This window comes from Sturnira hondurensis, unplaced genomic scaffold, assembly GCF_014824575.4.
Source record: "Sturnira hondurensis isolate 20B ecotype Veracruz unplaced genomic scaffold, ASM1482457v3 Scaffold0001221, whole genome shotgun sequence".
NCBI lineage: Eukaryota > Metazoa > Chordata > Mammalia > Chiroptera > Phyllostomidae > Sturnira > Sturnira hondurensis.
In genome coordinates, this window is record NW_028073852.1 from 3,282,619 (window position 1) to 3,295,399 (window position 12,781).

General features: G+C 61.2%; 1 protein-coding gene across 1 annotated transcript in view; it reads right to left on the bottom strand.

Annotated features, from left to right (window-relative positions):
- Positions 1–451: 451 nt before the first annotated feature.
- MGAT5B (alpha-1,6-mannosylglycoprotein 6-beta-N-acetylglucosaminyltransferase B) overlaps positions 452–12,781 on the bottom strand; it is a 53,480-nt gene continuing 41,150 nt past the window's right edge. Inside the window, exons 13-18 of the mRNA XM_037064656.1 lie at positions 8,816–8,971; positions 7,648–7,794; positions 7,428–7,544; positions 3,336–3,410; positions 2,268–2,524; positions 452–1,865 (exon numbers count right to left, since the gene is read on the bottom strand). Coding sequence (XP_036920551.1) covers positions 1,667–1,865; positions 2,268–2,524; positions 3,336–3,410; positions 7,428–7,544; positions 7,648–7,794; positions 8,816–8,971 — 951 coding nt within the window. The 3' untranslated portion in view covers positions 452–1,666. The remainder of the gene's footprint in view (positions 1,866–2,267; positions 2,525–3,335; positions 3,411–7,427; positions 7,545–7,647; positions 7,795–8,815; positions 8,972–12,781) is intronic.

Genomic DNA, 12,781 nt, shown 5'->3' on the forward strand with positions numbered 1-12,781 from the left:
AATTTATAGCCAAGCCTGCCTCAGTGCTTACCAGCTGTGTGACTATGGGCATGTTGCTTAACCTCTCTGTGCCTGTTTTCTGTCAACGGGGGATCCGACAGCACCCACCCAATAGGACAGCTGAGCACATAAAATGACACATTCCCAGTCCAGGGCCCAGAGCCCCCTTGATGTCCAGGGAATGTCAGGTAGACCTCCTCCAAGGGCACGTGCGTCTGACCCCACCCTGCCAGGGCCAGAGAGGCCAGCCTGCCGTGAACCAGGCCCAGGACCGCTGGTGGCCAAGCAGGGGCCCTGCAGCCACAGCCCAGGGTAGCAGGGGTGGGGGGGGGAGGGCAGTGGGTCTCCAGGCCCCTCCTTGGGGACGAGCCCCGGCCTGGGCGCTCATACCCCCTCGCTCCTGAGCCCTGGGCGCTCCAGGGAAAGATGAGAAATACAGCAGCTCCTTCTCTGCACCGCACATCCCAATAAAATATTTATTATTTCAAGAAATAAATCTTTAAAAAAGAGAAGAGTCTCTATTGCTTTCCCCCGAAGGTCAGGTTCTTGGTGATGACTGTGTCCCTGTGGCCGCAGGGCCAGCTGCAGGGGCAGCCCAGGCCCGGAGAGCGCTCTCCCGTGGCAGGCATCCCGCCTTCAGCCCAGAGCGGGGCTGCCCACCCAGACTCCCAGGGCCCAGGGGCGGCCCCTGCAGAGGTGGCAGGGCGGCCTGGGGCTGCCCGGGAGGGAGTGGAACTGTAGAGCAGGACGGTGGGCGGGGCATCTGAGGGCCTGGCCGGCTCGGGCAGGGCTCCGGGCGCGGGGGCAGGCATGCGCACACAGGTGGACATATGGATCCGGAGGCGGCTTGAGGCTGGAGGGACACGAAGCACGGACAGGGTGGGGGCAGCCAGGCACTAGGCCAGGGGTGCAATGGGGTGGACGCTCCACCCCAAGCCTTTGCCTACCACAGATGCTGGGAAGGGATCCGAGAGCCTGTTCTCAGAGGATGGGGTGGGGCAGGGAAACAGTTTTGGGGAACAAATCTGAGGTCTAGAATCGCGGTCCTGACGGGATGGGATTCAGGAGGTGTCCAAGGTGAAGAGTTGGGACAAGAAGGAAGCAGTCCAGCCCCAGGCCGAGGGCCCCCAGTGCAGCAGGGAGGGGTCCAGCTAAGGGGGGCATGAACAGAGCCCTGCAGCCTGGCTTTCCTCCAGTCTCCTGCCCCTTCTGGCCACACCCCAAATGACTCCCGAGAATCAAAGCTGACCCCTCAGTTCCTGGACCCTTCAGCGGGCCATTGGGCAGGCATCGTGCAGGCATCGCGCCCGCTCCGTCTCATGCAGCGAGAGGCCCCATCCTGGGCCCCAGAAGGGCTCTCCGCCTGAGCCAGACCTAGCCTTGCACAGAGCTAGGGGCCTCGGACTGCCCGCACCTGGGCCATCGGGACCCTCCGAAACCCCACAGCTGCTCGGCCCTGTCTGCCTCAAGCCCCCAGGATGAGACAGAAGAGCCTGCACCGGCCGGGGCGAGCCGCACCCCACCCCCCAACCCATGCCCACTCTGCCCACTTCCCAGCCAAGAGGAAACTCCAGCCTGCGGTGTCGGTGTTGAAGTGGGGGGGCAGCTGGAGCTTGGAATCTGCTGGTGCTTTCTCTGGCAGCTGGGAGGGCCGGCAGGGGCGCCCTCACAGGCAGTCCTGGCACAGAGCCACCTGGCCCTTTCGGAAGTCTCGGCAGGGACAGAGGCGGCGGAACTTGGTGCTGGAGCCGGCGCAGCTGAAGAGCAGAGGCTCCTTCTGCAGGAAGCACTCCCGGCCAGGCGGTGCGAGCGCCGGGTACAGGTGGTTCATCCCCGACTCAGTGCTGTCACAGGGCACCTGCAGCCTGGGGGGCACCACGGGCGGCCACCGCTCAGCCAGGGGCAGGGCCCAGGCTGCCCCAGGACAACTCCCGTCCCCTACCCGCCAGCAGCTCCTTCTCCCACCTGCTGAGAGAGGGGGCGAGTGGGGTGCGTGTGGCTGGGGCTGACCCACCAGGAAAAACCTGGGGAAGGTGGTGAGGGAGGCGTGCTGGTGGGCAGGGACACAGGGCGCTTCCCTCGGTGGTTGGGGGCTGAGGCCAGGAGTGGAGCTGCTGACTTGCACACTGGCCCAGAAGGTCCCTTCTCATCCTTCCCGACTCAGAAGAAAGCCCCCCCATCATTCCCCACTGCTGGCAGGGCTGAGGGCCCGTGACTACGGCGGTGAGAAGGCCAGTGGAGGCAGGGGCGGGGCAGGGCTCACTCACTTCTGGAAGGCGTCCCGGCTGTTAAGGAAGGGGAAGAAGGCGGGCTCGCAGATCAGCCCTCGGTCCAGGCAGGCGTCGGCACAGGCCCTCCCCGTGGCGGCCAGCCAGGCCCGGAGTGAGCGTGCTGGGGGCCAGGCTCCAGGGGCCAGGCTGGAGTTCTGGGCCCACTCGAGGTGGGTGGCATTGGGGGCCAGGACGAAGGGACTCTGCGGGACTCGAACCCCTGGTGGGGCAGGGCCTGGGCCTGCACAGAAGTCCTGCCAGGAAGAAGCAGTGTGAGAAGGGCCCAGGGGACAGAGAGGCTGCCCAGAGCGTCCCCTGGGCTGGCTGGTTACAGTCCAGTTTCATTCTGGCACCCAAGGTGGACAGGGCTGGCCCAAGAAGGCCTCCCAGCAGGGGCCACATCCAGGGGCTGGCAAGGCCAGCAGCTGCCTTTCTGTGAGCTCGTCATAATGACATCCAGCTGAGCCCCAGGCTCCGGCCCTGGCCCCACCCCACCCCACCCCGCCCCCACTGCTGGGGGCCTCAGCATCTTCTGTGAAGTGACAGGGCCACAGACCACCTGTCTCAGCACCTAGCAATTATAAGCCACCTGGCCAGGCCCTGCGGCTGGTTTCTGGACCTGCGCTCCGCCTGGGCCGCCCCTGGGCCCTGGGGGAGGCTCTAATCCCCTGGGGTGGCAGGACCTTGAGGCAGTGGCCCTTCCCCAGGTTTTCAGGACAATGGTCTCCATCCCCCACGCCAGTCCCACCCACTCAACCAGGGGAGGTGTGTGTGTAGGGGTCTTCCATACTTACAGTCAATCAGTTGCAAACCTTTGAAACACCCCCCTACAGAAACACGAATAGACTTGTGTCTCTGTGCTGTGCTGTGCTGTGGGGTGGGGACGCCACAGGCCAGGCCTCCACCAGAGTGGCCTGTACTGACCCCCAAGCCCCGCCTGGCCGCCTACGCCCACCCGCTGCAGTGGGAAGGAAGAAAAGGGAAGGCCTGGAGAAGGGGTGCCCTGGACGGGGGGGGGTTGGGGGGGCCCCCATCCCTGGGGCAGAGAGCAGAGGGCCCGCGCACCTGGTGCTGGATGTAGGCGTGAACCCGCTCCAGCATCCCCTCGCAGGTGTACTCGTAGGGCAGGTAGGGGTCCACCTGTGGGAGGGGCGGGCAGACTCGTGGGGCGAGGGCAGGGAGGCCGGCAGCCGGGTCTCCCCGATTAGCATCGGGATGGAGATCTGACGGCTCTTGGCCCCCACAAGCAGGGGCCAACCACCCCATCAGCTGGCCCTCTGCCCAGAGGCGGCCCCACTCCCCCCACCACCCCAGGCCAGCCCCAGTCTCCCCGAGCTCCGCCCCACGCAGTAAGTTCAGCCCCCCACCCAGTCGCTCCTGGGCTCCGATGCCTCTGGTTCCACAGCCAATGCAGCTGGATCCGCCTTTCCCCTAAAGAGACACCACCTCCAGGAAGCAGGCCCTGAGCCGCCCCCACCAGTCAAGGGCCGGCTTTCCTTTCTGACGCGGTAGACTTCCCTCAGCCCTTGTGTCACCGTTCCTCCACATCTCTCAGGCTATGAGCCCCTTGAGAGCCCAGATTACCTGGCACAGCGCCTGGTATACAGCAGGCACCCAGTCTCTGCCTGTGTCCTGCCCAAGACCTAGAACATGCACGCAGAGGAGCCTGGGCACCTCCCTGCCATTGGAGCGAGACGGCTTTTGCGAAGCTTCCAGCCCAGACCAGGCAGGCACAGAGAACACCCCCCAAACTGAGCCACACACCGTCTGACTGTCTCACTTTGAAAGCAGCCCATGCTGGGGGCAGGCGGAAGGAGTAGCTGGGGGCTGAGGAGCAAGGGGAATAGCAGGAAGAGGTGACGAAGGGGGCACCCCACCTCCTCTGCACGTCCTACCTGAGCAGCCCCTCCCTGCTCACATCGCCCCTTGCCGACCAGCACACAGCCACCTTGGAGGACACAGGGTGGCCCGTCCTGAGCTCCAGGGAAGGTCTGTTTTAGCCTTTGACCCCCACGAACCCCAACACCTGTGTTGGCACCACTGCCGGCCCAGCCCACCTCGGCCTGGCCGTGTTCCTGCCAGCCTCTCCCAAAACCCGCCGGGTTTAGTCCAGGGAGTTCAACCTCACAGTTCTGCCCCAGTGAGTCCGCCCCTCTTCCTCCTTGGGTGGGGTCAGATGACCTCATCTCCAAGGGCCAGTGGCATGTCCTGGGCTCTCAGGCCTCCGGGACTTCCCCAACACTCATGCAGAGAAGGGTCCCAGCGGAGAAGGAGCTGCCACCACCCTTGAAGCTGACCCTGGCCACCAGACTGATTTTAGGAACAGGACCCGGCCACCTGACCTTGTCCCAGTTCTGACTTCACCAGCACTGAGGTCGGGGCATTTCCGTACTCCCAGACGACCCCCAAGTCCCAAATCCAGTCACTACTGTCACAGCTGGTCAGCAGGGCAGCCTCCGGCTCCAAGCTCAGCACAGCCAGGTTCCAACCTGCCCACCAAGGGCCCCATGAAGGCCTGGCCATTCCAACATGCCTCTGGGAGACGCCTCTGAGGCGCCAGGCTTCCAACCCTGGTCATAAATAACCCCCCGGAGAAGAGGCCCATCCTCCAAGTGCCACTCTGCCCATGCCACGGCAAGTCCATGTCGCACAGTGGCTCACAGGCCCCCGTGTGAGGGGCACTCTTAGCCATCCGTGTCCCAGCTGCCGTGAGTCCCCCAGCAGAGGAGGCTGCCTGTCTAGAAATTACCCCCATTAGGACTAATTACAGGGGTACACAGTGACGGGTCTTGACAGAACAGCAGGTGGTGATGGTCTTGCCGAGGATTGCCAGCTGCATAATGAGAGGCAGCGGGGCGGGGGTGCGTGGCCTTCTTCTCCCCTCTCACCTTGAATGGCCTCACTCTGGACAGACAGGTACCCACTGGCAAAGCCACTGAGGCCTGAGGCCGAGAGGTGGTGGAAAGCGCACCCACCTGGACTGGGGGCAGCTGGGCTGGGTCCCTGGGGTCTCTCTCACCTGCCCCCCTCCCCCTGCTGCTCTCTGCCCTTGGGACTTGCAGAACAAGCTGCGTCTTCGAAGGTGGCCCCCCTTCACCCTCTCAGCTGCTGCCAGCTGCCCCTAAATCTGTGCTCTGACGTCGGATTCCTGGAATCACCCAGGGTCTGAGTTAAAATGCATACTCCAAGGCCACCCCAGGGTGGGCCCAGGAAGCTACGTTGCAAGCACATTCCTAGTAAACACCCTACCCTGGAGTCGGCCAGGCCTGAGCCCTGAGGGTGGGCCAAGCCTGCCCGGTCCCCTCCCACCCCTGCCCCTGGCCCTGTCCTGGGGACAGGAGACTTGGAGGGTTGCTTTTGCAAAGAGAGAAGAGAGGGCATGGCAGGAGAGTGTGGGGTGGGTGCCCCCCTTCCCACAGCCCCCACCCCACACCATCTGCCTTGTGGGGGGCCATCTGGATGTAGTGTGCTGGGCCCACAGCTGGGGCGGGCAGTCTCCCGCCGTGACCACTTCCTCCTCCTGCACTGATGCCCCTGGGGAGCCCCCACCTGAGGGCAGGTGCTGGTGCTGAAAGCTGGTAGCACCCCCATATGCTGCCCCCATCTTGCCATAGACGAAGGTTCAGGGGTGCATTCCAGGTTTTCTGCCTCTCAGGAAAGACGGTCAGGAATACAATTCTGTCCCCACCTGTCAGGGGACACCACCAGCAAGTGCCCGAGGGTGGCCTGCTCGATGACACGCCCTGTCCCGCTCTGTCACTCCAGGGCCTGCCTTCCGGCTCACCTTGTGTTGAAGTCGTGCTTTGGGGTCTCTTCTGGAGCCCAACCTAAGACACCCCCTAACCTGGATGGACTAAGAGCAGAAGTCTGCTAAAGCAAAGGCCAAAGAGGGGAGCACAGGGCTCTCCCCATAGCTGACGGAGGGCCCAGGCTCCGACCACTTCGAAGGTCAGCCTGGCTATGTCTGTCCCAGCAGAAGGTGGGTGTGGGCTGTGACACAGCAGCGTCCTTTCTGGTGCTTTCGATACAGAAACGCTCGCCCCAAGACAGAAGGTGGGAAGGACGAGGGCAGGCGTGGGGCAGGTCAGGAATTTGCGGGGGACACTGGCTGAGGGCATGGCCTACGGCTGGGGCTCCCGAGTGGGAGTGGTGATACACACAGTACGGGTGTTGAGAAAGTGCAGCCCTGCGTCAGGGGCAGGACAACTTGGGGGGGGGGGTCTGGGCCCCAGTGCAGCCCTTCCTGCCCCAGTGGGGACCAGCCCTGTGGCCTCTGTCCCGGAGCCTGGGCCAGCAGCCACGCCAGCCAGCTGTGAGTCCTCCAGAGCAGGGTTCTCCCCTGCAGAAGGAACCTATCCGGTCACTGGCTTGTGAAGGCCCTTGTCCCAGCGAGTCCAGTCTCTCCAGTTCTGCTCCAGACTCACAAGTTCACCTCCAGCATCGCCCCCACCCAGGGCAGGTGCCCTCAGTGAATGTGGCGTGCGCAGGGGAGGGGATGCGGCTGGAGTGGTTATTTCGCTCAACCTGGTGTCTGAGCTACAGCAAGAAGCAGGTCCAGAGGGATCCTGGTGTGCAGAGCAGGAACCCCGCCCACACACGTGCAGGCACGCACGCCGACGCACACTGACGCACACCGGCTGGAGGAAGCCTGGGATGCCCTACCCCCGCTACCCAGAGGAAGGCTCCCAGGAGACCTCATTTCGGCCCCACCCCGGGCCTGAGAAGACTGGACGGGGGTAGTCTAGAGCCGGGCAGTCTCGAACCCACTGTCATTGGAGAGCGGCTGCGGGGAGTCCAGGTTCGCTCGGACGAACGGCGGAGTCCCAGCTGCGAACATCCTCGCAGCACCCACCCTATTTCCCAGGGCCCCTGGCTGCGCCCAAAGGCACTCGGCAAGGGACTCTGGAGCCGGGGCGGATGTGAGGGTGTGCAGGCTGCTGGCTGAGCACAAGGGCACCCCCACCCTCACCACACGTACTCATGTGCACACAGAGACACACATGTGCGCGCACACACACACACACAGGTGAGGGGGGATCCACGGTCAGACCCGCCCACCCAGGCCTGTGCACCTGAGTTCCCCTTGGTGGGGCACCTTTTCTCCCCGTACCGGAGACCCACCGCACGGCCGGCGACCCGACTGGCCCTGAGGCGCACCTGGCTTCCCATGATGGCCTTGATGGCCGCCTCGAACTCCTCCGAGTTGTTGTAGTCCACCGTCCACACATGGGGCCTGCCGATGAAGCGCTCCGCGTAGGGGTGCTGGGAGAACACCTGCCGGCGGACGCACAGGCTGGGCTGGGCTCGGGGAGGTGCCTGGCCCCCTCTTCCAGGAACCGCCAGCCTTCACCCCCGCCCGCCCCGCCCGCCCGCGCACCTCCCTGGAGGTGGGTTTGCCGCGGAAGAACTCGTGGTTGAGCGAGCTGTGGGGCGGGCTGAAGCGGGACTGCAGGAAGACGCAGCCGTTGGCGATGGCCTCCAGCGGCGCGGGGCCCTCGTAGGGGAAGCCGAAGCCGATGAAGAGCTGGAGAGGAGGGGGCAGCACGTCAGCCAGGGCAGGCCGGCACCGCGCAGCAGCCCCGGGGAGTTGGGGCAGGGTCGGGTGGGGACAGTCCTTCACGGGGATGGGGATGGGGCAGCGGGGGGCTGGAAAGACAGCCCGACTGGCTGGTCCGAGTAGCAGACGATCCCCTTGAGAGGCCAAGGGCCCCGCTGGTGAAACGAGGGGGTCGGATCAGGGAGGGTCCACAGCCTCCTCCTGCCCTAAGGGGCTGGGGTCCCAGAGTGGAGGAGGAAGAGCAGGGTCTGAGGCTTGGAAGGTGGGGAGGATCCACCCCTGCAGCTGAACCCCCAGACCCTGACTCATTCATCCCACACTCGTGAGCTCAGCGCCCACTTGGTGCTCCCAGAAGGGGCTCAGTACAGGGCCCCGGAGCCACCTGGGCTGCCACGGAGGCCTGCGCCAGCGCTCACAGCACACGTGTGCCCTCCCCCACCCCTACACACGCCCACACACACAACGTTCACGATGCCAGGGGATGAAGCTGCAATGGGATCCGCAGAGGACCCGGCAGCCGGTTGGGGATGCTCCAGCCTTGGCCGGCACCTCAGGGCCCACCGGCAGGCTCCTGCCCCTCGCCAGCGGCTGCTCCAGGGATGTAGCGCCGGGACTTCCCGAGCAGGGGGTCAGGCCCCAGGGCCTGAAGTTCTCCAGCCAGGAGCCCCCACCCCCTGGGCTGCTCTACCTGTGCCCAGAACCAGGCCTGCTCAGGGTCCGCTGGGCTGGGTGGTAGCAACAGGGGACAGGTGGGCGGCCCAAGTCCTCCTCCCCATCACTGAGCCTGTCACTGTGGGGCCTCTCCTGCCTGGCGGGTGCCTCCAGCTCTGCCCAGCCCCCAGGGGGCCCAGACATGAAGCCTAGAACGGCAGAGCAAGCTGGGGACTGTCCACGTGTGGACAGAGCCATGAGTGGAGATGGCAGGCATAAGGGGCGACCTGCTCCGCGTCCACGCCGCGCTGGGTGAGCAGCCGAGGGGCAGGCTCACCTTGGCTTTGCGCAGCAGCTGCTGGAACTCAGGCTGAGGCAGGAGGCCGTGGTTCTTCACAAAGGCGGGGACCTCAGGGGGCCGCTGGCTCTCGTAGTACACGGTTCCATGGACCTCCATGTACCTGCTCAGGATGCCCAGGACCTTCTCCTTGCCCTGGAGGAGGAGGAGGAGATGGAGCCTCACCCCAGCCATGGACGGCAGAGCCCGCAGGGGCCACCACCCTGGTCTGGAAGGTGGAAGAGGTGTGGCGGGTCCTAGGTCGGCCACCAGCCTGCCGTGTGACCCAGGGGGAAGCCCCTCTCCTCTTGGCCCCTGTGAGTTTCGGAGGTGGGACCAGCCCAGAGGCTGCAGGGCTATTTTTAGCTGTGGAACTGCTTTCTTTCTTAAGGAACCCATGGGGACCAGCATTTAAATGCACTGACCTCTGCTGAACCCCTGATAGCCTCCAGGGACCTCTGAGGAGGTGTGGCACTCTCTGGAGCCCAGATACCCCATCCGTCCACCCCTCCTCCCCCCATCCCTTCCCCCTTCCCTCTGTCCATCCACATATCTGTGGATCCGCCCTCCACCACCTCACTCCCCCACTCACCTCCCTCCACCCTCCCTCCCTCCCAGCAGCACGTGACTGAGTACCCGCTGTGGGGCTCAGTGCCAGGAGCACAGCGGGGATGGGACCTGACCTCGCAGAGGACACCCGGGAGTGGAAACCCTCAGATTTGCAAAGGCTCGGCCTCTCTACACCTGAGAGCCCCGAATCTGGAAACAGACCTGCCTGCAGGGGGAGGGGAGGGAGGCAGAGCACAGGTGAAGAGACGACGGCTCAGCGTCAAGCCCCCCGCTGACCATGCGCCCAGGGCCCTGCGCCGGGAGCCATGGTCAGTGGAGGACCCCGACAGGGAAAAGCACGAGCCTGCTGCTGGGGTCTAGTTCTGGGCTGGGGAGGGGGGAGGTTGAGGCTTGAAGAGCAGAGGGAGGCGGAAGCTGAGAGCACCTTCAGGTCATGGGGAAGGGTGGGGCGGGGGGCCACTCAGAGAAGAGGAACCCACGACCCCCCAGCCTGCGGGCCAGCCGTGAGGTCAGACAGCAAGGAGCATCTGCCCAGGTTTGGTCGGTAAATCTCAGCTCTAGGGGAATGTTTTCAACAGACATCAAAATAATTAATAATTCATATCATGAAACTAAAAAACGATACATTTTTCACCAGGAGGCCCCACACTGCTGAATGCGGATCGGCCCAGCCTCTGCAAACAGCCAGGAAAGGCGGGACCATGGGGACACGTCGGTGAGGGTCCTGAGACTCTGACAAGAGTGACAGTTCCGAGGCCAAGGTCCAGAGAAGGAAAGGAGGTTGTTGAGGCCAGTGCGGGGGTCAGCATGCCCCCGGGGGCACCTGCTAGTTCCAGGGACAGCCCCTACACGAGGAAGCAGGGCTCCCGGTCGCCTTGCAGAGCTTGGGGGCAAGAGGCAGAGTCCAAGGCCTGACAGAGAGGGAACCCCACACTCCGCCGGAGCTCCGAGGAGTCGCACCTGGAGGAAGGGGTGGAGCAGGCCAGGGTGGCCCCTGCAGGGGCTGAATCTACTGGAAGTCATTTCAACCACTGCCATCGACTGGGGTGACCTGGGACAGTGAGGCCATGAGCCAAGAGTGAATGTGACCCCTCGCTGGAGGAAAAGACCCCCGATGTTCTCCACAACTGTTCACACTCAGGTCCCGGGACTCCGGGGCATCAGGAAAAGCAACCGATGAAACCCCACAGGCTTTGTCACGGAAACTGACAGGCCGATTCTAAAATCCACTTTAAAATGGGAAGGACTGTGATTACACAAAACAGCTTTGGAAAAGAAGAAGCAGGTGAGCAGCCACGTTCCCCGACTTCCGGGCTGATTGTACAGCTGCCACAATCACGACGGGGTGATATTGGCATTGAGACAGATCAATGGGACGGAACAGAGCACCCGGAAGTAGCCCCACACGTGTGTGATCGATTCCTGTTTGACAAAGGCGCAAAGACACGTCACAGAAAAAGAAAGTCTTTTCAAAAAACAGTCACAAGACACTGGATAACATATGCAAAAAAAAGGGAAAAGTAACTTTTTCCTTCATATCACGTATGAAAGTTAATTCAAAATGGATCACAGACGTAACTGTAAAACCTAAAACTATACAACTTACAGAAGAAAAACGAGGAGAAAAATCATTGCGACCTTGGGTTAGACAGAGATTTCTTGGAGACAACACCAAAAGCACAATCCATGAGAGAAAGCTCCCAGCTTCATTAAAATGAAGAAAGCTCTTTGGAAGATGCCGGTAAGAGAAACACAAGCCACAGATTCTGAGAAAATATTCACAAAGCATATATTTGGTAAAGGACCTATCCCGAACGCAAAGAACTCTAACAACTCAATAACAAGAAAATAAACAAACCAATCTTTCCAATGGGCAAAGTTTTTGAAAAGACACTTCACCAAAAAGGATGGATGGAAGACAAGCACACAAAAACATCCTCATTGTCATTCATCATTAGGGAACCACGGACAAGAAGATGCCACCGCACGCCCGTCGAAGGGGACGGCTAAGGTCAGCGAAGGTCGAAGAGACTGACCACACCACGCACCAGTGAACGCGTGAAGGCGCCGGAACTCTCAGCCTCGCTGGCAGGGTTGAAAAGCACACAACCACCTTTCGTAAAAAGTTCAGCAGTTCGATAAGTTCAGTGGCAAGGTCACCCAGCCGCCCTACCCTACCCCTGGGTGCTTCACCAAGAGGAATGGACACACAAGTCCATTCAGGGACACGCACACCGATGTTCACAGTAGCTTCCTTGGTAAGAGCCAAATACCAGAAAGAACCCAAATGTGCAATGGCAGGTGAACAGATAAACAAAGTGTGGTGTATCCATGCCAAGGAATTATTCAGCGACGAAAAGGGATAAAGTGTTGCAACAAGCAACAACATGGACGAATCGCAAACTAACTGTCCTCGGGGAGAAAATCCACGAGGAAAAGCGCACATGCCAGATGACCTCACTTATGTAAAGTTACAGGAAGTGAAAGCCAGCCTGTACGTGACAGAGCGCAGACCCCTGGCCGATGGGAGACAAGGAGGAGAGAGGGGAAGAAGGGGTGACGATGGGAAGAAGGAAAGTCCCAGGGAGACGGCGCTAGTTACCGCCACGGCTGCATCGTGGTTTCACAGGAGTGTGCAAACACAGGTTAAAGCCTCACACTGCACACTTCAAACACGCTCAGTGTGCTGTCAGTGATGCCCCAAGAAAGCTGATAAAAACAATTTTTTAAAAAATTTTATTCATTTATCTTTAGAGGGCAAGGGAAGAAGAGAGGGAGAGAAACATCAATGTATGGTTGCCTCTGGTGTGTCCCCTGCTGAGAACTGGCCTACAACCCAGGCACGTGCCCTGACTGGGAACTGAACAGCGATCCTCTGGTTCACAGGCCCGCGCTCAATCCACTGAGCTACACCAGCCAGGGCAAAAGAAAAAAACAAATTTTTTAATTAAAAATTTTAAGTGCCTTGATTTTAAAGAATCTAATACATGAGAAGACCGGACTATATGGTGCAAAACCCAGAGAACAGACAGTAAGAACAGGTCCAGAGGAGATTGAGAAGCTGGCATTAGCTACCGGCTATAGACTTGAAGATAATTTGCTGGATACGGCCAAGGAAATAGAAGCTAAGACTTGAAACCAAATGGAAATTAAAACCATAATGACTGGAATGAAGAAGTCACTAGATGGTCTTAACGGCAGATGAAACGCAGCTGAAAAGAATCCGCCCAGTGAAAGAACAAAAGAAAACATCCACAACGGAGCACAGAGAAAGTGAAGGCGGAAAGTAGAAGGTGACGGGACAGAACGTCGGCTCTAACGGGTGTGTGGATGGAGTCGGAGAAGCAACTGCGAGACCGGGCGGGGAGCAACATGTAAAGAGAAGAACTAAGGATT